Source organism: Chenopodium quinoa, unplaced genomic scaffold, assembly GCF_001683475.1.
Source record: "Chenopodium quinoa cultivar QQ74 unplaced genomic scaffold, ASM168347v1, whole genome shotgun sequence".
NCBI lineage: Eukaryota > Viridiplantae > Streptophyta > Magnoliopsida > Caryophyllales > Amaranthaceae > Chenopodium > Chenopodium quinoa.
In genome coordinates, this window is record NW_018743047.1 from 184,777 (window position 1) to 209,435 (window position 24,659).

General features: G+C 34.0%; 1 protein-coding gene across 1 annotated transcript; it reads left to right on the plus strand.

Annotated features, from left to right (window-relative positions):
- The first annotated feature begins 13,720 nt into the window (after nt 1–13,720).
- LOC110730664 (50S ribosomal protein L24-like) lies at nt 13,721–24,109 on the plus strand. The gene is made up of 6 exons (XM_021910482.1): nt 13,721–13,982; nt 14,073–14,151; nt 14,278–14,373; nt 19,371–19,474; nt 19,578–19,714; nt 23,810–24,109. Exons 2-6 carry the CDS (start codon nt 14,092–14,094, stop codon nt 23,890–23,892), a joined length of 480 nt encoding a protein of 159 aa, XP_021766174.1. The 5' UTR covers nt 13,721–13,982; nt 14,073–14,091; the 3' UTR covers nt 23,893–24,109.
- The last annotated feature ends 550 nt before the right edge of the window (nt 24,110–24,659 follow it).

Genomic DNA, 24,659 nt, shown 5'->3' on the forward strand with positions numbered 1-24,659 from the left:
ATTTATCTTATAATGGTAGATATATAAATCACATTGTAAACCATAAAAATTCAAACCTGCAATATACAAATAAAGAGGTAGAAAATATACGGAAACAATGAATTTGTTAATATTTTGTGGGTAAACACTCTCGTAGATCTCTTGATTCCTCTCTCCAAAGGGTAAGGGTTTTGATATTTGTTTATAGTACGGGGTCTTGTCGGCTTAACCCATACTATGTACCTACAATGTTTGGTAGTAGGGAGGGGATGAGGTCTTTGTGACTTGTTCCATCCGAGCCTCTTTAAACCCTATATTCGATAATTTGTGAGATTATGACAATAAATATCTTATATTTTTTTGATATTATCTCCTTAATTACATAAATTTGACACCTAATAATTAAAAAAAATTCGGTGTCAACAAATGCCTCCTCGAGACCTGTTGTGGAGATTTGATATCGGATGCAACTTGGTCTCGACATTTTCTTGTAGAATTTGAAAGCAAATTTGACATGTCCCCATTATTTCTACGAATTTTGATACTTGAAGAGTGGAGATGAAGAGCGAAAATTGTCCCACCCAGCGTGTCAAAATTTGTTTACACAAATTTCAAGTCTAAATATATAAAGACGGGAAATAAAGTAACAAATGAATTTATATTAATATATGAATTTTGGGTACAATCTTTGTATAAAAGTTTATAATAAAATAAACAAAGTCTTCTAATTATGTTCCGCAACTTGACGGTGACACGTGTGTGACACTTGTAGGGTGACGTTGATGATGTCAACCTGTATTCAAGGGTTTTGTTTGAATACACTTGAACGAGGGCTTATGAAGCTTAATCTCGTTCAAATGTGTTTGAGTATATCTGAACAAGTCGGCACGAGTTTGATGTGCTCATTGACTTATTTCAGAGAAAATTCTGTTTCAGTTTTATGAACTCTTGGAATAGTGATTTCTCGATGGCAGAGGTTTCAGTTAGGCGATCTTTACCTTCCAAACTTAGAGCCCGCAAGCGGTTGATGTAAACAATGACTGGCTCTTCCTCCCATTGTGCGGTTTGAGTTAGCTCAGTCATGCTAATGACACGCCAGTGCTGAAGAATCAACCCAAAAACTCCATTTCCATTTGATCCCAACTATCAATGGACTCGGCCTCTAAGTTGGTGTATCAGTCAAATGCGGTTCCCTTAAGAGAATGAACAAATTGTTTAACCAGCAAGTCACCCCTGGTACCACAATTGCTACATGTCTATATTAAGTGTGCAACATGTTGTTTTGGAGAACCCTTTCCATTAAAGAGTTGAAATTTTGGAGGTTGGTATCCAAACGACATTTTAGCTCATCTATTCTCCTAGTGTAAGGCTTCACATTACGCCAGCTATTGTACTAACCTCCCCTCCAAGTTGGCTCTTGACAACATTGAATATCATATCTTGAATTGGCTCTTAACAAGATTGGCTATCATAGCTGAACTTGTCCAACACTAGTGGAAAAAATGCCATCTGTAATTATAACGGACCTTAATTTTGCCCGTTACGAATGATGTTATTGTAACGGGCAACAACATGCCCGTTACGATTAAGCCGTTACAAATAGACTTTTTTCCACTAGTGCAACATTGATTGGATTGCGTGGCCCATTTGGCTTTGATTCCATCGATTTACTACTACCATCTAAACTGCCATCGCTTTCAGTTTCAATCGGTCGTTTCTCAAGCTTCTTTGTCAAAGCAGCAATTTGTTCATTTTGTTGTTTGATTTTAGCATCTTTTCCTCCCCATCTTTCTTCAGCTATTCAAGGATACTGCTCATAGTATGCGTCATCATAACAGCAACAAAAGTAGGCTCAGGTGAGCTCACACTAAACTCATTATCATGTCCTTCATCAAAGTGATCGAAGGATGAGTTTATGTGGATGACAGGCTCGAACAAACCAAACACAATACTATCATGTGGTTTGTGAGTGGAGGAAGTGACAGACCTCATAGAAACAGCAAGATGATCGCGACTTTTTCGTGTTGTTGTATGGATTGACGCGACACGCAAGCTTGTTGCGGCGGAGTCAACAACAGTTTTCTTCATCCCTCTAGTCACGATGCCCTCGTCAATTTGGATGTTAAGCATTTCAACCAACTCAGCAGCCCTTTGTTGAGCTGTAGTAGAGGTCTTTGCAGCGACAATGTTCTTTGAGGGCATTACAAGATATATTTTTTTAATGTACGGTATCAGAGATGAGAGGCAGAGATAGTCCTACCGAGCGTGCCAAAATTTATAAACCATAAAAATCCAAAACCTGCAATATACAAATAAAAAGGTAGAAAATATACGAAACAATTATTTTATTAATATTTTTGTGGGTAAAAATTCTCGTAGATCTCTTGATTCCTCTCTCCAAATGGATAAGGTTTTGATATTTGTTTATAGTACGGGGCCTTCTCGACTTAATCCATACTATACCTACAATGTTTGGTAGTAGGGAGGAGATGAGGTCTTTGTGAATTGTTCCATCTGAGCCTCTTTAAACCCTAGATTCGACCTTCTTTATGTAGAGTGTCGTAACGTAAAAGAAAATAATCTATGAGATTTTGAAGATAAATATCTTATATGTTTTTTGATATTATCTCCTTATTTACATATATCAGACACCTAATAATTAACAAAATTTCGGTGTCAGCACATATATCTAAAGATGATTTTTTAAAAGATAGTTTTTAGTTTTTAAAATAAATTAAATCCTAATATTTCACTATTCGTTCGCTGTTTTATCTACGTGGCAAAATTCTTAAATCTCATTTTTCACTTTTATTTAGGTGGCAAATGAATTTTTTAATTCTAAAATAAAATAGAAATCTAATTTTTAATTGGTCGAAAATATACCTTTGCTTATGTAGCGCGCCGAATGCTCTTGAAAAATGTCTACTTTATTCATATATATTAGATTATAATCGTTTATAATATTTTATATCACAATCAAATAAAATTTTATTATTTTGTGTAGACCTGTCAATCGGGTTGAGTCATGAGTCATTTCGGATAAACTCATTTTGGGTTACAAGTAAAGAAATGTTCAACCTTAGCCACAGGTTGTGGATTCTTGTCAACCCAACAGGTTTAGAACAAATTTTTTATTTAATTTATTTTTTTTGCTAATTTTTAGAATTTTCTAATTTTTCATGCTAATTTGCTTTTTTTTATATAAATGTATTTAATCGAACATTTTAACCTATATTATTAATAGTCACTATTCAATAAACAACCCAAACATCGCACGGGCCACAAAACTAGTATGTTATATAATGAATAAAAATAGTTAAACTTATTAAAATCATGATAATTTTAAAAACTTATTAAAATTACTTCATCGTTCGAAGGTTCCTACTGTTGAGAGGGAGATGGAAAAGAAGTGGGTGGAGAGTTTGTCAAAGAAAGGAGAGTGCAACGGTCTGACTATAATGAACCTGCTGTAATCCGACTAGGGCCACCTGGAGTTGCAAGGAAGTTGATGTTTTTCACACCAAACACGAGTGTAATAAATACACCGAAACCCGAGGTTGTGTCTCTAATTGCAGTGAATGATGAAGGCAATGGAAAGATGGTATTGAGACCATCTATTGTACAAGAGGGGAGTGTGAAGAGCGTTGGACAAACTCTTAAGGATGGTGGGGAAGGGAATAGTATAATGAGGAGTGAAAAAACAAAGGGTGGGTTGGGCTGTGAGGACGATGTGCAAGCTGTGACTTTGGGTGAGAGGCTGGCAGATGGTGTGAAAAAAAAAAGGGTGAGCAAGGATGGAATAATTGGTATGGATATGAGTGAAAGTGGAGATTGCCATCATGTCTCAAGAAAAAGGAGTGTCGATGTTGTAATTGAAACAACTCATAATGTTGCTGCCAATTTCTCAAAGAAGAAACCGAAACTAGTGGAGAGCAATGAGGCTTCTTTTATTTCTATTTCTAAAGTAGAGGGTCTTGGAGATGTCCAAGCCCTCAAAAAACAATGAAAATATTTAGCTGGAACTGCCACGGGTTTGGAAACCCGCGTGCAGTTAGGAGCCTCCAAGATATGTGTTGGAGGGTAAAGCCAAATATTGTCTTTGTGATGGAGATTATGCTTGATGAAATTTTTTTAAATAAAATAAAAAAATCGTTATGGATACACGAATGGTGTTTGCTTTAGTAATTTGGGTAGATTCGAAGGAATGGGGAAGTGGTGGAAGGATATCAATGAATAAATTACCGCTTTCTATACTCGTCATATTTTGTCTCATATTTTAGATGATAATAATGTGTCTGTTTGGAGAGTAGTTGGTATTTATGGTTGGCCAGAACAAGCAAATAAATTTCAAACTTGGTCCCTAATGTCTCAATTGAAAGGGGTCAATCATCTGCCTTGTATCATGTTTGGTGATTTTAATGAAATTTTGAGCTTGTCTAAGAAAGAGGGTGGTGTTCCTAGGAGTGAGAGGTTGGTGGATGCGTTTCGTGGGGTGATTGATGATTGCGCTCTTCGTGACCTTGGCCATAAAGGATGTATTTTTACTTAGGAGAGGGATAATTCTATGTCCACCTATGTTAGGGAACATTTGGATCGTTTTCTTGCGGATGATGGATGGTGTGTTCTATTCCTGGATTTCGAGGTTCGGCATCTTCCTATTCTCAAGCAATTGAAGGAGGGTAGTATGGATGGTGCGAAATTGGAGTTATGTAACAAGCTGTCGGAGGAACTGAACTCATTATATTTTCTTGAGGAGTCCTATTGGTTTGCTCGTGCTCTGGCTAATGAGCTGCGTGATGGTGACAAAATACAAAATATTTTCATCACAAAGCTAGTTAGAGGAAGGCTCGGAATAGGATTAATGGTCTATTTGATGAGCACGGGGACTGTAAGAAAATAAGAGTCGATATTGAGAAACTTATTTCAGCTTACTTCTCAAAGCTTTTTGCCACAAGTTCTCCGACTGGTCTTCATGGTGCTATGGAAAGGCTCAAAATAGTGGTTACGTTGGAGATGAATTCAGTCCTTGATAGTGAGCCAACGGGAAGACATGCGCTTTTTCAGATGCACCCACATAAGGCTCCGGGCGCCGATGGTATGCACGCTTTACTTTTTCAGAAATTTTGGCATATTGTTGGGTCTGATATTATTGCTTATGTCTAACGCTGGTGAAAGGGGGAAATTGATCTTGCGAGAATAAATAATACTTGCATTGTGCTAATTCCGAAATGTGATAAACCTACTCTGATTTTGGAATTTAGACCAATAAGTTGCCGCAATGTTATTTATAAAATTGTTTCAAAAGTGGTGGAAAATAAATTAAAAACATTTTTAGGGGAAATCATTTCTCCAAATCAAAGTGCTTTTGTTCCGCAGAGATTCATAACAGATAATGCCATTATTGCTTTTGAAATATTTCATTGTATGAAGAGAGGTGGAGAAGGGAAGGATGAAATTTGATATGAGTAAGGCGTATGATCGTGTGGAGTGTTTCTTGAACAGGTGATGATCAGAATGGGCTTCTCTACTAACTGGATTCATCGAATTCTGAGTTGCTTACATAGCGTGTCTTTGTCTTTCAAAATAAATGGACACATTTCTGGCTCTGTAGTGCCTTCTAGGGGATTACGTCAAGGTGATCTTATATCTCTGTACCTATTTCTATTATGTGCGGATGCTTTTTCGACTCTAATTGCGAAGGAGGCCAATTGTAACCTTATTCACGGTGCTCAAATTAGCAAAAATGCCCCAAGGGTATCTCACCTCTTCTTTGCAGATGACAGTATACTTTTTGCTAGAGAAAATGTGCAAGAATGCTCTGTTGTAGCTAATATAATCAACAAATATGAGAAAGCTTCGGGTTAGAATGTCAATCTAAGCAAAAATGAAGTTGTTTTCAGCAAAAATGTAGACTTAGAGTGGAGACAGGAGATCATCGAGATATTGGGGGTTAGGGAGGTTGCACGACATGAGAAGTATCTTGGGTTGCCAACTATAATTGGAAGATCGAAAAAAGCAATTTTTGCAGGCTTAAAAGAAGTAATATGGAAAAAGTTTCAAGGACGGAAAGAAAAGCTTCTATCTAGGCTAGGTAAGGAGGTGCTAATAAAAGTTTTGGCTCAAGCTATTCCGACTTACATGATGAGTATCTTCAAGTTCCCCGATGGGCTTATTGATGGAATACACTCCTACTTGCACGGTTTTGGTGGGGCTCTTCAGATACCACTAGTAAAATGCATTGGCAAAGTTGGGAATTGTTATGTTGTCCTAAGGCTATGGGTGGAATGGGCTTCCGTGACTTAAAATGCTTCAACCAAGCTCTTCTTGCAAAGCAAATGTGGATATTGCACCACAACCCAGGTACCCTTATACACTCAATTTTGAAGGTAATATATTTTAAAAAATGTGATGTCCTTGAGGCAAGTCAAGTTTATGATCCAAGCTATGCGTGGAGAAGTATGTGGGGTGCAAGGGTGTTGCTTTTTAAAGGGATTAAGTGGCGTGTGGGGAATGGGTGTTCTATTAATGTATGGAGTGATGGTTGGTTGTCGGGAAGTTCTTCCGCTCTTGTTCCATCCTCAAACCCCACGAGTATTTTGGAGATGAGAGTGTATGATTTAATTGATCATTCTTGTGGTGCGTGGGATAGTAATGTGCTAAATAGCAATTTTTGTGAGGCAGATATTGCAAAATTATTACTATCCCCTTGTCTCCAAATTGTCCCCCCGATAGAATGTATTGGTGGCCGCCTAAGGATGGTGCTTATAATGTTAAATCGGGCTATTGGTTATGCAAACGAGAGCCGAATCTTGCACAAGGGGTAGACATGACTGAGATTTGGCGCCTTATCTGGTCGTTGGACTGCCCACCTAAGTTGAAGCACTTTTTGTGGTGAGCTTGTAAGGGGTTTTAAGCTGTGAAAGAACGACTGTTTTACCGTCACATTGCCACTGACTCTTCTTTCCCCGTCAGTAATGCTCATGAGGAAACCATCTATCATACCATATTTGATTGCTCTGCTACTAGAGAAATCTAGGATGCAAGCTCCTTTAGCGATTTACTCAATGCTGCCCCTACTAGCACTACTACTGCAAAAAAATCCGTAATAAGTCGGACTTTTAGAGTCACCTGTACATAAGGTGTGACTTATGAACCTATCGAGTCGCCTAATACTTATTAGGCTACTTGTTAAGTTGAGGTTAAAATCAATAAAGAACTTAACGAGTCGCCTAATATATATGAGGCGACTTGATAGACATAGATAGGCTAACAAGTCACCCCATATATGTATGTGACTTTATAACCCCACTTATTTGGTGGTTTAAATTAGATTTTCAAAGTCACTTGTACGTAAGGTGCGACTCAAAAACCTGTCGAGTCACCTTATACATATTAGGCGACTTAATAGGTGAGTTTTGATAGCTATAACTCTCACCTAATGAGTCGCACCTTATATACAAGTGACTTTGAAAATGTAATTTAAGCCAGTGAATAAGTCAGGTTAGAGAGTCACATGCATATATGATGCGGCTTGTAAACCTATCAATTCACGTCATGTATATTAGGTGACACGTTAGGTGCTTTGTTGATTTTAACTCCAACTTAACAAGTCACCTAATTAGTATGAGGCAACTCGATATGTTTACAAGTCGCACCTTATATACAGTCGACTATAAAAGTCCGACTTGTTAGATGCTTTATTATATGACTACTACCTAATAAGTCACCTAATACGTAAGACACGACTCGATAGGTTGATTCTTACAATATAAAAATAGTTACAATATCATATATACATATAAAGTGACTTTGGCATAATGGCCAGAACTTCAACCTTCTGGGCAAAGAACCAGAGATCAACTAAGTAGCATAAACATTGACATTATATGAGCAAACAAAAGTAGTTGGAAACAAATGTTGATTTTTTACGTGTCGCCTCTTTTAACACAAGCGACACCATAGATTAACCTATGGAGTCGCCTCTTTCAATACAAGTGACACAATAGCTTAACCTATAGAGTCGCCTAACAACTAATAGACGACTTATATAAAAGTTATTGAGTCGCCTCTAAGGCGATTCCTAAAGTTGGAAGCTATCGTGTTGGTGGCTCTAGAGTCACCTTTGAGGTGACTCGTTAGGTCATTTACAGGCGACTCGATAGGGGTTTTTTGTAGTAGTGTAGTAATTTATGTGAAAGATTGCTATGGCTGTCAAAAAATGCACTCAAATCTGAATTTGTCACAATGACAGCCCTTATGTGGGCAGCGTGGCATTGAAGGAATACATTTGTATATGATCAAAAATCTTTTGTTGCAGTATATTTTGCAAGGGGATGGGTGAATTATGTTAGGGAGAGCAATGAATATGCTACAAAAGTGATCAAAAGGGCTACTCCTATGACTGTTGGGTCAGCAACTTCGTGGCAATGTCCAGCTGCAGGGGTTGTGAAGATTAATTGTGATGCACATATTGGTGTTGTAACTGGACTAGGGGTGGTCATAAGGGATGAGCAAGGCTCCTTTCTTGCTGCAGCAGTACGAGAAGAGGGTGCAGGCTGGGGGGTTGTAGAAGCATAGGTTGCTGCATGTAAATTCGGGCTGCAGGTAGCAAGAAGACTTGGCTACTCCAAGGTACATCTTGAGAGTGATGTAGAAGCTGTGGTGAGTGATATTAAGTCGGAGACTGTTGGTTTTTCTCTTATTTAGTTAGTTTATGATGATATTCGTAGTTTGATTTCTTATTTTGATGTTTTTTATTTATCTCATGTCAAGCGTGCGGGTAATACTCCAGCCCATAACGTAGCTCGTTGGGATAATAGAGGTTGTAATGAATTTATTTCCTTGGGTCCTTTCCCCCAAAATCTTATTACTTTGGCGGAAATTGACCTTCTTTAATGAAATATTGCAGCTTGGATTATACATGTGCAAGGATTACATATAAGCAATGGAATAAACACTGTCTCCCCTTAATCCTTGCATATGGGGTATACAAATAGTCCAACAATCTTTATATCTCTTGGTCTTTTTAAGCCATAAATTCTTTAACAATACATGTATCAAACAAAACAAAATTATTCTTTTCCTCTTGCCCAATTATATGAATCTTTATATTGAAAATTCTCAAAATTAATAAAGTATGGGCATAATGAATACATTTTTTCAATTATGAAACTCATAATGTCATGCTTAATTTCTTTAACTTAATCACTATTTCTTGTTCAAATAGATATTCTTATAAACTTTTCATATAATCAAGAAATTATCATACAAACATACTTGTTATATATCCTATTAATCCCACAACTTCCTATTCACTTCTAAGGGTAAATAAATCATGTAATATGTGAATTATCAATTCTCACCTTGAGTTGGATATGCAGATAGAATATTATACAAAATCTTTTGTATATTCTCTTATGACATAGTGCTTATAAAACCACATTAGTGTTGGGAATGGTAGATAATTTAAGCAACATACTTTACAAACTAATAGTAATTTAAAGGCATATACGTATCTTCATGTTATTTTGGAGAGTTTTTGACTCTTCATAATTTAAAGAGCTTCAGAACCATATAAAAAAATTACCTTCCTAATTATGACTCTTTCTTTTATTTTAATAAAATAGTACTATTTGGTACTTTGCTACACAACTTGACTGGTTCACTATATTCTACCAAAGACAGTATTAACATGATAGAATAATCACTTGATTCAATCAAGATAGTTTAGACTCCTAAATTTAAATATGTAACACAATTAATATCTACATTTACGTACTCCACGACTAATACAAGTTTATTTCTATTGTACTAGAAAACTAGCATGTATGCTTTAAATAAGGAGGAAGTTTTTTAAGATAATTATTTAACCTATAAAAGAGAATTATAATGGATACTCTATTTCAATTGTCCATATATTCAACATTTAATTAATCTCAAAGGCAACCATTACCACTAACAATTAAAATTTAACTTCAAACACTACTAACAAATAATGATATCAATCTTCATATGAAATAATATTTTAAGTGTCTTCTCATTACTACTTATGGAATAGAAAAGGCACAATTCAATGCTCATAAGAATTGAACGTCATAATTCAACCGACTCCAATATACCATACCATACGCATATAAGAGTAAAAATACGAAACATCAAACATTGGACAATATAAGAGTAAAAATACGAAACATAAAAAACTTTGGACAATATATATGTCCACCATCATCCAATAATGCTTTATTATAAAAAGGTAGCAATGATAATCCTAAATCAAGCATGTACAATAATATATAAGCTAAGGTAGAAATAATCAAGCATAAAAATCATGGAATCATATATATATATATATATATATACACACACATGGTGTTAGGCTGTTAACATTTTGCAACCTCTTTGGCGCATGCAAGGTACCAAATTGTGTTCTTCATCATGCATATAAGAAGATTATACAAACTATTTAATCATTTATTTTGATAAAAGCAAGCATCACTAACACTATATACCACAACTTCAACAAGTGGCGCATACCATATATAGTTTGCCTTATGGAAAACACGTACATGTATAATAAATCAGAATATAGTTCAATCTTAACATAAAAGGTGATGATTTCATGATAAATTTCATACTATTTATTTCAGTAAAGGAGAGAATAGATTAGTCTATTTTACTAGCATAGTGCCCGTGCGATGCACGGTTTATAAATCAAATTATTAAACCCGTAGGAAAATTAAAATTAAAAACAAAGGAAATTCATTTACTATTAAAGGACTTGGTTACTAATGGTCAATAAAAAAAAATTAAAGGAATGTTATTTGAATAGTATTCTATGTTATTTGAATTTCTTTTAATTTTTTATAATGTTATTTTATTAATTGAAAAATAATTGAATAATACTCCACATAGCTATATAAGAAGTGAACTAATTTATTTATATCTCTCGTTGAAAAAAAAACTAAAATTTTCTTATCATACCATCCGCATCAGTAGCTACAATCAATCTAATATATACATGTTTTATTTACCCGTCGCACTCATTAAATCTATAGACACAATAATAACCTTATATTTGACCTACCAGAACATATATTTTCCTAAGTTAAGCATTGTGCCCAAAACTATATATTATATAATAGTCATGTATATAACCAACAGCTGATTAAATTAAATTTAATATACAACACAAATACTTCGTATATAGGTAAGGATACTGATATATAAATAAAATATACGGAGTATATATTACTAAGATTTATCTCTACCTTAATTATAAAATGGTTAACAAAACTCTTATAATAGTGCATGGACATTTATATATCTAAAAATGTTCTTTTTACATATATTTTCCCCCATTTAATTTTAAAAGCCTTAAAATTGTCTCTTGAATTCGCTAAATTGATTTAAAAGGTTATGTTTATTTCAATATTTAAAGCCATTTACTATTTTCATTTCCTTTTGTTTTAATTTTTCTATTTAGAATTTATTAGACTATTAGGTTTCAAGATCGAAGTCAATATCTTTTTGCAGTACAATCACTAAATCAAAGTCGCTCAACTAAAGTTTTGGACATTGCATAGCTACACAACATCCAACACATTTAATGATTATATGCAAATAATTTTAATAAAACTACGCATTCGATATAAGTTATTAAACAATTTAACTATATATACATTTTGATAGGTTTATATCTTTCATATTAACAAAAATTTACAAATGTTATAATTATATTTTGAAAAAAAAATTAGACTTTGGAGTTTGGTATAAGATAGATAAAGGATAAGTTAATTCCCGTCATATATGCATTGAGTTTTGGGTGTTCTATCCGGTTCACCCTTTGGGCTTATCTAGATTTGAGGATCTGTTCTAGGCTATTAGGTTCCACTTCCCTTCCGATTGTTGTTGCAGAGCAGCAAACACAGGTCCTCCTTTCCAAGTGTAGTCTCAATCACCACTACACCAACAACCAAACACTTGGTATGGAGGACACGTGTTATAAAATATTATATTATATACATATACTTTTTTATATTATAAAAAATATTATATTATATACACATATTATTATAGTTAAAATTATTATTATGTATAAAACAACATAAATTATTGCACATGATTGTTGTATATCTAGTATTGTACATGAGCAATGCATGATTTTTAAATTAAAATGTTAGTTTTTCTAAAAAAAATTCATAAGTAATAGCATTGTTAATACGAATATTACAATTTAAAACACGAGTAATAGTTATAATACATTTTATATCTATCCTTTTTCTGTCAAATGTCTAATTCAATTTAACATTTATTCTTCTTGTTTAGATTGGTTATTGGTTCAGTTTTTTTTTTTTTTTTTTTTTTTTTTTTTTTTTTTTTTTTTTTTAATTGGAAGAAAAACAAAATGTCAGTGTAAAAGACATTGTATAGAAAATGAAAGGCCGATTAAAATTAAATTTTTGTTCAAGATTATGTATTTTTTTCCAAGACAACATTTCGGCTCAGCATTAAGTATTTGTCAAGGAGTACAACAAACGATAAAAGTAATTTTTACACTATTTTGTATCTTTATCAAAAACTTTTGTATTTAACCGATTACTTGAATTGAATTTAGGATAACTTGTAGACTATTTTGGGTAACTTTTATCAATAAAGCATAAATAACTTTCATTCATTACAGGGTAGCTTTTATAATAGGTGCACAATATTTTATTGTACATCTGATTTTTTTAAATGTTTGTATTGATTTCATAATTGACGTCAAACTAAATTCTATCTATTTTATTTAATTTTCATAAAAAAAAACAATATTAGCCTTTCAAAATACGAAATATTTGTTTCTTTAATTATACCACTATAATCATATTGTTTCAAATTAGTTATTATTCTTAAATTGACTATAAATAAAGATTGGATAGACTTTATGGATTATTTGTAGTATTGGAAAGTATATATTTATTATAAAAAAATTAAATCAATATTTATGTTAGGAAATCATGAAAATCTTATACATGGATAGAAACTTGCTTTTATTGTTTGAAGTTTAACAAAAATAACTATGCTTGAATATGTAAACAGTAATTATATAGATATGTTTTATACTTAAGATAAGCCAATGAGAGAGTGACATTTGTCATCCTCACATTAAGGCGCTTGTCTTTTAGTATAATATATAAATAGATAGATTCCATAGAGTGGGGATATATATAAATACATACAATATAACTAGGGTTTGCTTAAAAAACAATAAACCCTAGTTCTAGAACATAGGGCTCAACAGAGCAGAACAACTCTAAAGAACGGGGCCTTAGCTTGTTTCCTATTTTTTATTTTTGGGTTTTTCTAAGCTATACCCCTAAGGTAGTTGAGTTTCTAAGGTGTACACATGCTTTTTCAAGTTTCTAAGCCGTGTCCTTCAACTTCCTATCAATACTAAAATGTACCCTTATTAGTTATTTATAAGTTAATTGAGAGTGTGATTTCGTGGCTTTAGTTTTCGTTATTAGGGTGGTTGTGGTTAGGATTTCTTTCTCGTATCATTTCCTTACCTTTTATCATCTTTTTATTAAATTTATAGTTAACTTTAGGTGACGTGGAAGTCCCAAGGAGGGTACCATTCATTAATGGTAGTGAGTTGAGGGGCACAACTTAGAAATTTGAAAAAACATGGGTACACCTTAGAAACTCGACTACCTTAGGGGTATAGCTTAGAAAAACCCTTTATTTTTTTTTGTTTTCATAAAAAAAAAATAAAATAAAAATAAAAACCAAAAACGATCCAAAAAAAATTACAACCGTTGATATTATTCAGATCCAACGACCGACATTACTCCGTATATGCATGATTAATCTTCCTCCTTCGTTAACATTTTTCCATCTCCTTTGGAGCTCAACTCTTTTACACTGCACCTCCTTTCTCTTTCCTCCATTGAAGTGCATTACCTGAATTCTCCATTGAAGCGGCTTTTGACCTTTCTCACTCCTCCGTTAAAGCACCTTCTAAAGTAAGATGTTTTTTTTTTCTTCACAATTTCAAATCATCAAATATCAATTTCAATTCAAATTTACAGCAAATTTCTATGTATTTTTATTAGGGTTTTTGTTTGATCGAGGATGGGATGGAAGGCAGCTCAAAAACTTATAAGGAATTGGAAGATTCTTCGAGGTGATAATGTAAGTGCCCAAAATTATTGGGATATTTTTTAAACCCTAATTCTGTTTTTTTTTGTAAAATTTCATAATTTTATTTTTTGAGTTAATTTTTATTTTTATTTTATTTTATTATTTTTATTTTTTCAGGTGATGATTATCAGAGGCAAAGATAGAGGTGAAACCGGCACCATTAAGCGGGTGATTCGGTCTCAAAATCGTGTCATTGTCGAGGGAAAAAACCTTGTAAGAATTATTGTTTATGAATTTAGAAGAAATGGAGTTTTTTAAATGTTGCTTTATTTGGAAGGACTGAATACTGAACCTTCGTTTGTGTGTATTGAACCTTCATTTATGGTTCGTAGATTGGATTATAGTTTCGGTAAATGTTGCATTTCAAAGAGATTGAGCCTGCGTTTATGTCTAGCTAAATAATTGTACTCGTAATGTTGCTAATGTGAACTGGCAGAGTGATTGAAAATTGAAGTAGTGGTTGCTTGTTTGCGATAGAGGTTAGTCTGTCATGAGTCACTACTTTTTTTACTGTAGTATGGTTCCATAAGCATTATCGAAACTTAAGAAAAACTAGTTTACATCTTGACTGATCCATTTGAACATGGAGGTAGATGACAATCATGAAATTCTGTCGTGCTGTCTTTTTTAGGGAAGATTGGAAAGTTTTTTATTCAAAGGAACAAGATAGATGCCATTATATTTTGAATAGAGACAAAGGGCCCCATCATATCAAGCTTACCGGTGTGGCAGTGTGTTTGGATTGAAGGAAATAGAGGGGAAAGGAAGGTAAGGGAAATAGAGAGATGAGGAATCTTTAATTTGGATAATAGAAGAGGAAGGAAGGGAATTGGAGGGGAGAGAAATGGAGGGATTAAATTGTAGGAAATTGATCCCTCCAACAATGGAGAGATTTGAAAGGAAAACTCACCATTCTTTCCTCTCCTCCTCTTTTCCTCCCTCCCCTTCTTTCCTTCATATTTCTTTATCCAAACATACTGTTAATGTTGAAGTCCAAGGGGTATAAGTGGCTTATAGTTTAAGAACGACTCAATATAGATTTTTAGTCTTGTATTTATGGATTGATTTTAGTAATTGAGATTTCATTATAAATTTTAAATGAGCGCATTTTTGTTAATCATATTGATTAATTGGAGTTACTTGATAAATATACGGGATTTAATGGGAAGGAACACGTGTATTAATAACTTTAATTTTCATCAATTTACCTACACTACACTCTATTAATTGTAGAAGTATTGAACAACATTGAAGACTACTGAATGTTTGTGCACTGCATAAATTTTTTAACACTCCAGTAGAACACTCTACTAAAGTTGAGTATTGACAATTGAGTGATTGACATTCTCTTTCTTTTATATTTTCATTTTTTCTACTTCTGATCTTTTTGTTTTTTTTTTCCTCAAATTCTTTTATCAATATTTTTCTTTTTTTTTTTCTAAAAAACACCATTTTTTATCCGTCGTGCATGTATACTCCCACTGTTATAATATAATTTTATTTTTATATTTGTAATTATAAATTTTTATCTCATTTTGCAATTTAATAATTATTATAAATGGGTTAGGTTAAGGTCAAGGGTTTTCAACCCGTTTATTTTTTGGGTCAAGAATTTGTCAACCCGTTTAACATTGACACGAACATGAACTCGAACTTAACACAACACAACCCGTTTGACAACTCTAATGGTAAGACTCAACTTTAATTTATATATCAAACTAGATTAGGTCTTGTACCATGCATGCACGGTAATTTTCACTATTTATTTATTTAACATTATATTTATTTATAATAACTATCAAATTGCAAAATGAGATAAAAATTTGCATTTACAAAAATAAAAATAGAATTATATCATACTAAAGAAAATAGTGGGGTATACATGCATGACTAATAAAAAAAGGTGCCGATCTAAAAAAAAAAAAGAGAAAACTATTGATAAAAGAATAATGAAATAAAACAAAAAAAGAATAGAAGTAGAAAAAAATGAAAAGATAAACGAAAGAGAATGCAATCACTCAATTGTCAATACTTTACATTAGTGGAGTGTCAACTGTCAACAAGTTTATGCAGTGCTAGAGTGGAGTGTCAAAGTTTATGCAGTGCTAGAGTGGAGTGTCAAAAAATTTATGCAGAGACATTCAGTATTCTTGAATGTTGTTCAGTACTTCTACCCCCATTAATAGAGTGTAGTGTAGGTAAAATGATGAAAATCAAAGTTATTGATACACGAGTTCCTTCCCATTAAATCCAATTCGTCAAAGGTGGAGCACTTTGTTGGCTTTTCATTTTCCAAGAGAGAGGGTGTGTATGATGGTTGTATTTGTCAAGCAAATAGGGATTTTGGTTACCATCCCCTATAGACATGTCAAAAAGATATAAAATGATGCTTTATGAATTTGAAGATTATGTTATGAGCACTAAAACAATCGTATTGAATTATTGACCTATTGGAGTGTATCCTGTCTATGATCATGTTATTATTTACTTGTTGTCTCACAAGTTGAGGACATATTCAGCTTCCATGGTTTTATGATATCAGAATCTCATTGCCTCTAACTTCATCAACTTCCCTTATTATGACAAACAAACCTGATCCCCATTTAGGCATTTACCATGAACTATGCTGGTGACATTGATTTTTAAAATTATGTTTAGAAGAGGATTCCATCTCATTTGTTAAACCATTGCTGCAATTTAAGGAGTATATCTTGTCTAGCTGTCTCCTGTTTAGACTTCAAGTAATTGACGGCTTAATTAGCAATATCTCCATTCTCTCTTCTAATTTCCTTGTGTCATGTTACTCACGTATTTTTGATGTCTTCAGTAATGACCCCAGCTACCATATTCAACTATTGCATCACTGACCATGTTTTTTCTTGAATGATAAATTCAAATAGTTGCTTATTTTATTGAGCATCCCCACTTTCCTGTCTATTTCCGTTCCCATCGCTTCTTAGGCTAGACCTTTGTAGCCTATGGGCATTTCACTGTCGCACTGGACTTTTCTTTTCTATTTTTTTTTTATTTGAAAAATTGTACTGAACTTAGTGTAGGAGTTTAGGTACTACGCAGCGGAAAATCATGAATCATATTCATAAAACTATAAAAGTACCTAATCCCAAGATCACATGCATAACACACAAGACACATAATTATAGCTTTGAAGCGTGAATTCATTTCCACGTAGCAATTTGACATGGCAAATCAGGGAGAGAATAGAGCCCCAAGCGTTGCTCCTCTACTTAGTCCACGAGCTTCGAACGAGCCGTCCACCAATACTAGATTGGTCGAGTAATTGAGGAAAATCGCGATCACCACCTTTAATGGACTAAGCCGACCACCACGATCTACCACCACGAACCACCACACTGTCGAGGAGGAGAGAGAGAGCCGTGAGAGAGAGGAGTATAAGAGGGGTTGGTCTCGTGTTTGCTATTTAGGGTTTGATCTCACTGATTAGTTAATTGCATACCACTAGCAAACTCTAGGCACCTAGTCTATTCATAATCACATTATAATTAGACTAGGGTTAGGAAGCCCAAACTCTCTTATCCCACTCCATATGGCCGGCCATACTAGAGGATGAGGCCCATCATGGGCCTTGTCCTCTCGTGCCCGATCTAGACCCTTTGTGTGACCTTATAGGATCCGCCCAATTGGGCTTTGAGCTATTTTACTAGCCCAAAGATCGTTAGTACCTCTAGCTATGATAAAACGACAACCCAAATGTCCGAACTTAATTATCTCCATAATTTGATCCATTGATATATCTAGTAATTGCACATGACAAAGACATAAATCCTTCACTTAGTCTCCACATATTCCTTGCATTTTGAGCATTAGCACTTGGTGGAATGATTTCTTTGCATGCCTTTCACAAAAAGATCTATACCTGAGGTACATCAAGCTGCCATAATTTCTTCATAATGTAGGATATACATGTGAAAAGCCTCCACCATCTTAACAGTAAAATACGAAGTAGTTTAGAATAGTGCTACACCTCAAAGACTAGTACACTACAGAATTTTCAAGATAATTTCAGCCTCGGACTCAATTAATGTGATTAGCATTTTTTTTCCCGTTTTAACAATTTAGGTCCTAAACCAACCACCTTCCCCCAACCCTGGGTCTCAAATTGGTGATACGGATACTAATCTAAATATCTAATTGTTCAAGTAATGCTTTGCTTTACAATAGTAATGAAATTTGGTTAGTTATCCAATGTATTCTCCATGAACAATTTTTCTGGCATGATTTTTTGCCTTTTTCATCTTGGTTATCTAAGTCTCAAGCTGAATTAACACATTTATGTTGCTTTGTGAACCTCGCTGAATTGATTGGCTCATATTAATTTAGAATTTGTATTCTGCCTTTGACATACACAGCTTCTTTGACGTTCCAACAAGATTGAATGGTTGTTGATAAAAATTCTCTTCTTAAGTATATGTGTGCTAATATTCCTTGCACTTCTTGACCTATTGTCGTCATACTGTTGTTACTTGTTAGTGTAAAATGTTTCTGACTTTATTTTTGTGCTCTCATATGATGAATGTTCAACATCAGCTTTTTATTTTTATATATATTTTTTTAAAAAAGGCATTGTGTTTGCATATGACTATTGGTATAGTGAGTTTTTATAGTCTTTAGTGAGCAGTAATTAGATCATCAGTTCCTCCATGGAAGGGGAAAAGAACATAATTTCACTTACAGCATCTAGATCTGTTGGGTATATGCTGTGGTTAGTATATCATGCTTCAAAATTTATTGTTTAGCTCTTTCATCTTTTGATGAATGTTCAGCAAGAGTGTTTATTTTTTCTTGCTTCTTTAATCTCAGTATAATCTGCTTGGCATATTTCTCTGTTCTGTTCCTTGTAAGCTAGTGCTAAGATTCTTTGCGCGGTGGACTTGGTTTGATGAGGATTTTGATACTTTAGCTATACGAAGTTTTTGTGCTGTTTGACTATTACTAATTCAAATAAAATTCAATTGAGTTTCAGGCTTCAATCTGAATTATACATGTGCTGATCTGATAGGGTTAAGCTCTTCTGAATGGATTGAACATACTGAATGTGGATGTCCATTATCACTTTTATGCATGTGATTGAAATTGAAATGTACTTTTTATGTTGCTGTTTGTTCAGGTTTTTTTGATAGTCTGCCCGGTATAGTATACTGCTCATGTCTTCTTTTGTTTTGTCTTCCCAGGTCAAAAAACATATCAAACAAGGGCAAGGGCACGAAGGTGGTATTTTTACAGTTGAAGCCCCACTGCATGTCTCAAATGTGCAAGTTGTTGATCCGGTTACTGGGTATAGTCAACTGCTCATATCTGTCAAATAACTTACTGAATATTCTGTATCTGTATATAACAGATTCCAATATAACTTTATGGGATCATGCTCTCTTCTGCAGAAAACCTTGCAAGGTAGGAATTAGATATCTAGAGGATGGTGGAAAAGTCAGAATTGCAAGAGGTATAGGAGCATCAGGGTCCATAATCCCTCGCCCTGAAATTTTGAAGATAAGGACCACACCAAGGCCTACTGCTCGTATGTACCTGATTCTTACATTCTGCTATTTCTTGCTGTCTGATAATCTATATCCACACTATCTCAAAGTTTTAGGCAGCATTAAACATTATGGTCTAATGTTTTTTAGCTTTGAACTTTACTTTTAATCACCATATCATTAGACACGCTGTAAATGTTGCAAAGGTAGCATTTGAAACAAATTCAGCAATGATATTAAAAATATTAAAGTACATGCAAGCATTCACTACAACAAATCATCTCTAAAAGGGCGTGTTAAATCGCCCTAGTTGGTCAAAAAATGGCCCTAGTTGATCTAAAAGGGCGATTTTTAGTCGCCCTTAAATTCGACATATTATGTCCGTCGCCTTAGATAAAAAAGGGCGAGTTTTGAAGTCGCCTTCTTTGCTGATGATAAAAAAAGGGCGATTATAACTTGCCTTCTTTGATGTGAATCAAATAGGGCGAGTGTTGTTGCCACATTCGACCCCCTCAAAAAGGGCGATGGTTCTTGCCTTTGTACATGTTGTGGCTATTAGGGCGACTCCTCTTGCCTCCTTTGACTCGTCAAAATAGGGCAATTAGGTTAAGTTACACATCAATATTATTCTTAGTTTTTTGAATTATACAAACATTGTTCATGTACTTAAATTAATCCACGATTACATTAAATATTTAATACCTATATAAATTTCAATATCATTGATAATTCAAAAGAAACAAATCATTAATGTGAATGTTGTTAGCATAAGCAACACCCCAACTTAGTACAAAATTATATTAGCTTAGTAATTTACAAAAAATTGTAATCATGAAGTCTCCAAAATAACATTAAATGATGATCACATTTTGAGGAGGTTCCCATATCCATTGAAGCCTGACCAAAAAAATCAACTCCAACGGCTTCCATCAACCAAGATAATAAGATGGGGGCATATTTACTTTCCTATGACTTTAAAATAACAAAAACAATTGGGTATCAGATTCATGATATACATTAATTGGATATCAAGTATTAGATACAACAATAAAGGGACTATGAAGTACACAACATAATTGGATATCATGTTCATGATTAATATTTGAGAAGAAATAAAAGAACCAAAGTCAAATAAATTTAACCTGTGAAGTTTCTTATGCTTTTAGTGGAGTTCTTGGAGATTTGGTAGGGTCTGCAACAAGAAATAAAACACCAATTATTATGCAATTATTTATTCCAATTTGGTGAATCACAGAAAGGAAAAAAAAAATAAACCTGGTTGTGTAATTGTTTTTGCCAAGTCAGGAGTTTGTCCACGTGAATCAAACTACACAATGATGTTATACAATTAGATACTTAATTATGGGTGTATAGGCATATAATCCTTATAAAAATTGCAAGATAATAATGAAAAGTTGTTGGAAATCTTGAGTCTCCGAGTCCATGAAATTAAACCTACACTTCATCATCATCATTATTCATCAAGTATTTCTTGGACAGATATCAAAGGATCATCAATGTCAACCTCACCAAAATCATCAAAATAAAACTAGCATCAACACCATTTCAGAATTCCCTTCCCCGTGGTATGTCCAAGGATTATTGTACCCGGGATCAATTCCATATTGGAAAAGGTGTCTCCTCATTGTTTGTTGATCTTGAAATAAATTATTTATACAATCTGAACAAGGACACCAAATCTTTGTATCCGAGTTTTGGTGGACATCTTTAAAAGCAAATTCAAGAAACTCATTCACACCCTTTGTATATTCTTCTCTCTCTCTGCCTACCTCGTATACCTTTAATATGCATCCAACTTCAATCACTATCCATCTCAACGCATAAATGTAAGACCTAAATGAAACTTAAGGTTTAACATACTTCACCAAGAATCTAAATATCTAAAAATCTCATATTATTTAGGATATGCTTGCATTTAGTGGAACGCAACCCAATATGCTACAGTAGTATCAGTTTAAGAACTATTGTCTTCTTCTTCCATTATTTATAGATGGAGTTATTTTTTTCTCTGACTTTTACCCACAAAATCAAATGCAGAAGTTGCTAATTTCTTCTCTGTCATTACTGTAATACATCAAAATTAAACTTTCTTTCCATAATCCCAAATTACCTAATACATTTTAAAACCCAAATTCAAACAAAATCTTAGACAATTGAACAAGCTAAGTATAGAAATTTATACAAAAAGCTATCAAAACTAGTACATAATCACTTGAATTGTTACAAAAATATGTAATTTGTCAACAATTTACTATTTTAGACCTTATAATCGATTACGACATTGTAATTTTCGAATTACGTCATTACAACACAAGCTCACTTTGGTAGTACATTCTTGCCAATTTCTATAGTCTTGTTATCTAGCTATTACCTAGCAACAAAATCAAGATCCACAAACAGAGAAAAAAAAAAAAAACGAAAAAAGATATAATTGAAGAAAGAAAATATTAATTTCATAAAAATTTACCTTCCTGTGTACTGTGACACCAAGTCAACGAAATTGAAGAGATAAATTGCGAGCTTCTTGGGCTTCAACAATCTACAATGGAGGAGAAAGAGGGAGCTGATGAGAATGGAGAGAGAAGGAGCAGATGCAAATGGAGAGAAGTAGAGTGTTAAAGGAAATTAAGGGGTTTTACTATTTTAGACAACAATTCAATTTAGGGTAGAATGTACTAGAATTTAAAAGGGAGGGAGATTGGAAAATTTTGGGGTTAAGGCGCGGGTTTAATTTTTTTGGGCTCAAAGGTGGCAAGTAGTATGGATATGCCCTTTTAATTATTGGGTCCGGTAAAATAGGGCGACTAACTTGCAACTCGCCCTTTTTGATAAAATCTAAAACGGCGACTCAGGGTCGCCATTTTCCGAAGTAATTACAACGGCATTTTAAAGTCGCCTTGTTTGAAGGGATTTAGTCGCCCTATTTGATACATTATGTTGTAGTGATTGATAGGTTACTAAATTACTAGCCAAGGTTGACAGATTTTTTTTCCAAAAAATTCAAATGTGGTCAATTAATATGAAAGAGAGGTAGTAGATGGTTTGCTGTGGTATTTTTTTTCTTTGAATTAATAGAAAATTGGGGTCAAGTTTAGAACTTTTTATTATGTAATTAGATCAAGAAAGGCTATGTTCTTTTCATTTTGGGAGTAAAAGGTTTCAGTATCATTAACGTCATATTATGGCTTCATTTTAGTTCGGATAAGGGGCTAAGGGCCTATGAGTTCAATTCACAACTAAAATGAGTTAAAATACTGGCTAATAAGCTAATATTAGGACTTGTGATTTAAAAAACTTTCCAGGGTTTTCTTGTAGGAAAGCAGAGACTTAGAGCCAGTAATTGTTATAAAGAATTCCAATGAGTTAGCATGATTTACGAAGTGAAAATATTCTTAAATATGATCTTGTTGGGTTATAGAGTAGCAAAAGAATATAATTGCAAATGTGAGAGTGAATAGTGCCTGGATTAGATGTAGTCATAAGTTTTGAATCAAAGACCAAGCTCCGCTCCATAGCATCAATGTAGGTATTAAGTTATGTTGTCCAAACAACTCTTACTAGGCAAAACCTACAGAACATACTACTCCGTGCTCCTCTTTTGAAGAGAGTATATATCAAGACGGTCAATCTTATCCAAAAATAACTCTTGTTGGCAAAACAATATTGGCAACATTTTAATGCTGCCCTCACTTGTTTTGCTCAACACTATTAAAATCAACTTCTCAAATTATAGTAATGGGTTTCGTGAGGGTTCAATTCCTTGCTTGCACAATAATTTTCTTGAGATGCACTTGTAAACATTGTATGAAGTTTATTATTCACTGAGGTAGTACTAGCTAAATGGTCTAGTTTTTCTAAGCATAGAGATTCTATAGATAAGCATACTGTAGAAGGCTGGATTTAGCATTTGGTGTGTTGCATTTATTCAATCGTTTCTGTTACATCAGGCTCTTTGCCCCCTTAATTGATTTAGTGCTAATATGAATAATGTATTTCACTTTTCCTAAAGGTTGCAATACTTACTGCAAGTAATTCATCATTATTCCCATCAAGAGCTTGTGATATTCAAGGGCTTATACTGTGCTTGCTCGCTTACACAATTCTTTCTCTTGCAGCTGGTCCTAAGGATACCCCAATGGATTACGTGCTGGAAAAGACTTATGATTATAAATCTGGAGAGGGCATGCCAAACCTTTAAGGGGGTTAAATATCTTTTTCTTCTGCTACTATTAGTTCAGCTAGGTGTATCCGATAGCTAAAGCATTTGCTCCATGACATGCATATCTTCATTAGCTAATGGAGTAGTTTTTCTTAATTGTTTTGAGCTTAATAATTCTTTGCTTATACAAAAAGAACTTATCCAAGTGATTTGTTCATTTGCAGATTGATCTATTGTGTCGTGTGTTTTGTTTTCCCCTCGAGTTCATGTTTTTTTACTTCATAAATTTCAATGCACACATCTTACTGAATAAAAAAAAGCTCCCACATGAACACGTTTTACTTGTACATATAGGTGATATAGCAGGATAGTATTAGATTTTATTTTCATTGGAGTTCACTAAGATTCCGAACAAGAGCAAAATAATGAATTTAGTAGGTTAGATTCCGTGTCATGCACGGTTTTTCAATCTTTATTACGGAGCATAATTTCAAATCTTTTTTTTTTTTTTTAAATTTAATTTAATTTTTATTATTATTATTGATTAGGGGATTTTGCTCCCACCAATCGGAATGCGCCACGTGGGCCAATCAGGTCCTGCCAAGTGTCCCCCAGTTGGACCTCTCAGGGCTTGCCACGTGGCACACGCTTATTCGGCCACCCTGGACTTATTATGTCATGACACGTGGCATACTCCATGCCTAATGGAGAAGCCGGTCACCTAGGCCCAACTTCCGAGGGAAGCCCAATCAGCCCAAGGTTAACCTAAACCTAGATTGGCACGTTTCCCGAGGTTATAAATACCT

What these genes read in the sequence shown, in the direction of transcription:
- LOC110730664 (XM_021910482.1), top strand. Translation starts at nt 14,092, where the DNA reads ATGGGATGGAAGGCAGCTCAAAAACTTATAAGGAATTGGAAGATTCTT. An exon ending in AGATTCTTCGAGGTGATAAT is followed by an intron (nt 14,152 to 14,277) that starts GTAAGTGCCCAA and finishes TTATTTTTTCAG; the next exon opens with GTGATGATTATCAGAGGCAA. An exon ending in TTGTCGAGGGAAAAAACCTT is followed by an intron (nt 14,374 to 19,370) that starts GTAAGAATTATT and finishes TTGTCTTCCCAG; the next exon opens with GTCAAAAAACATATCAAACA.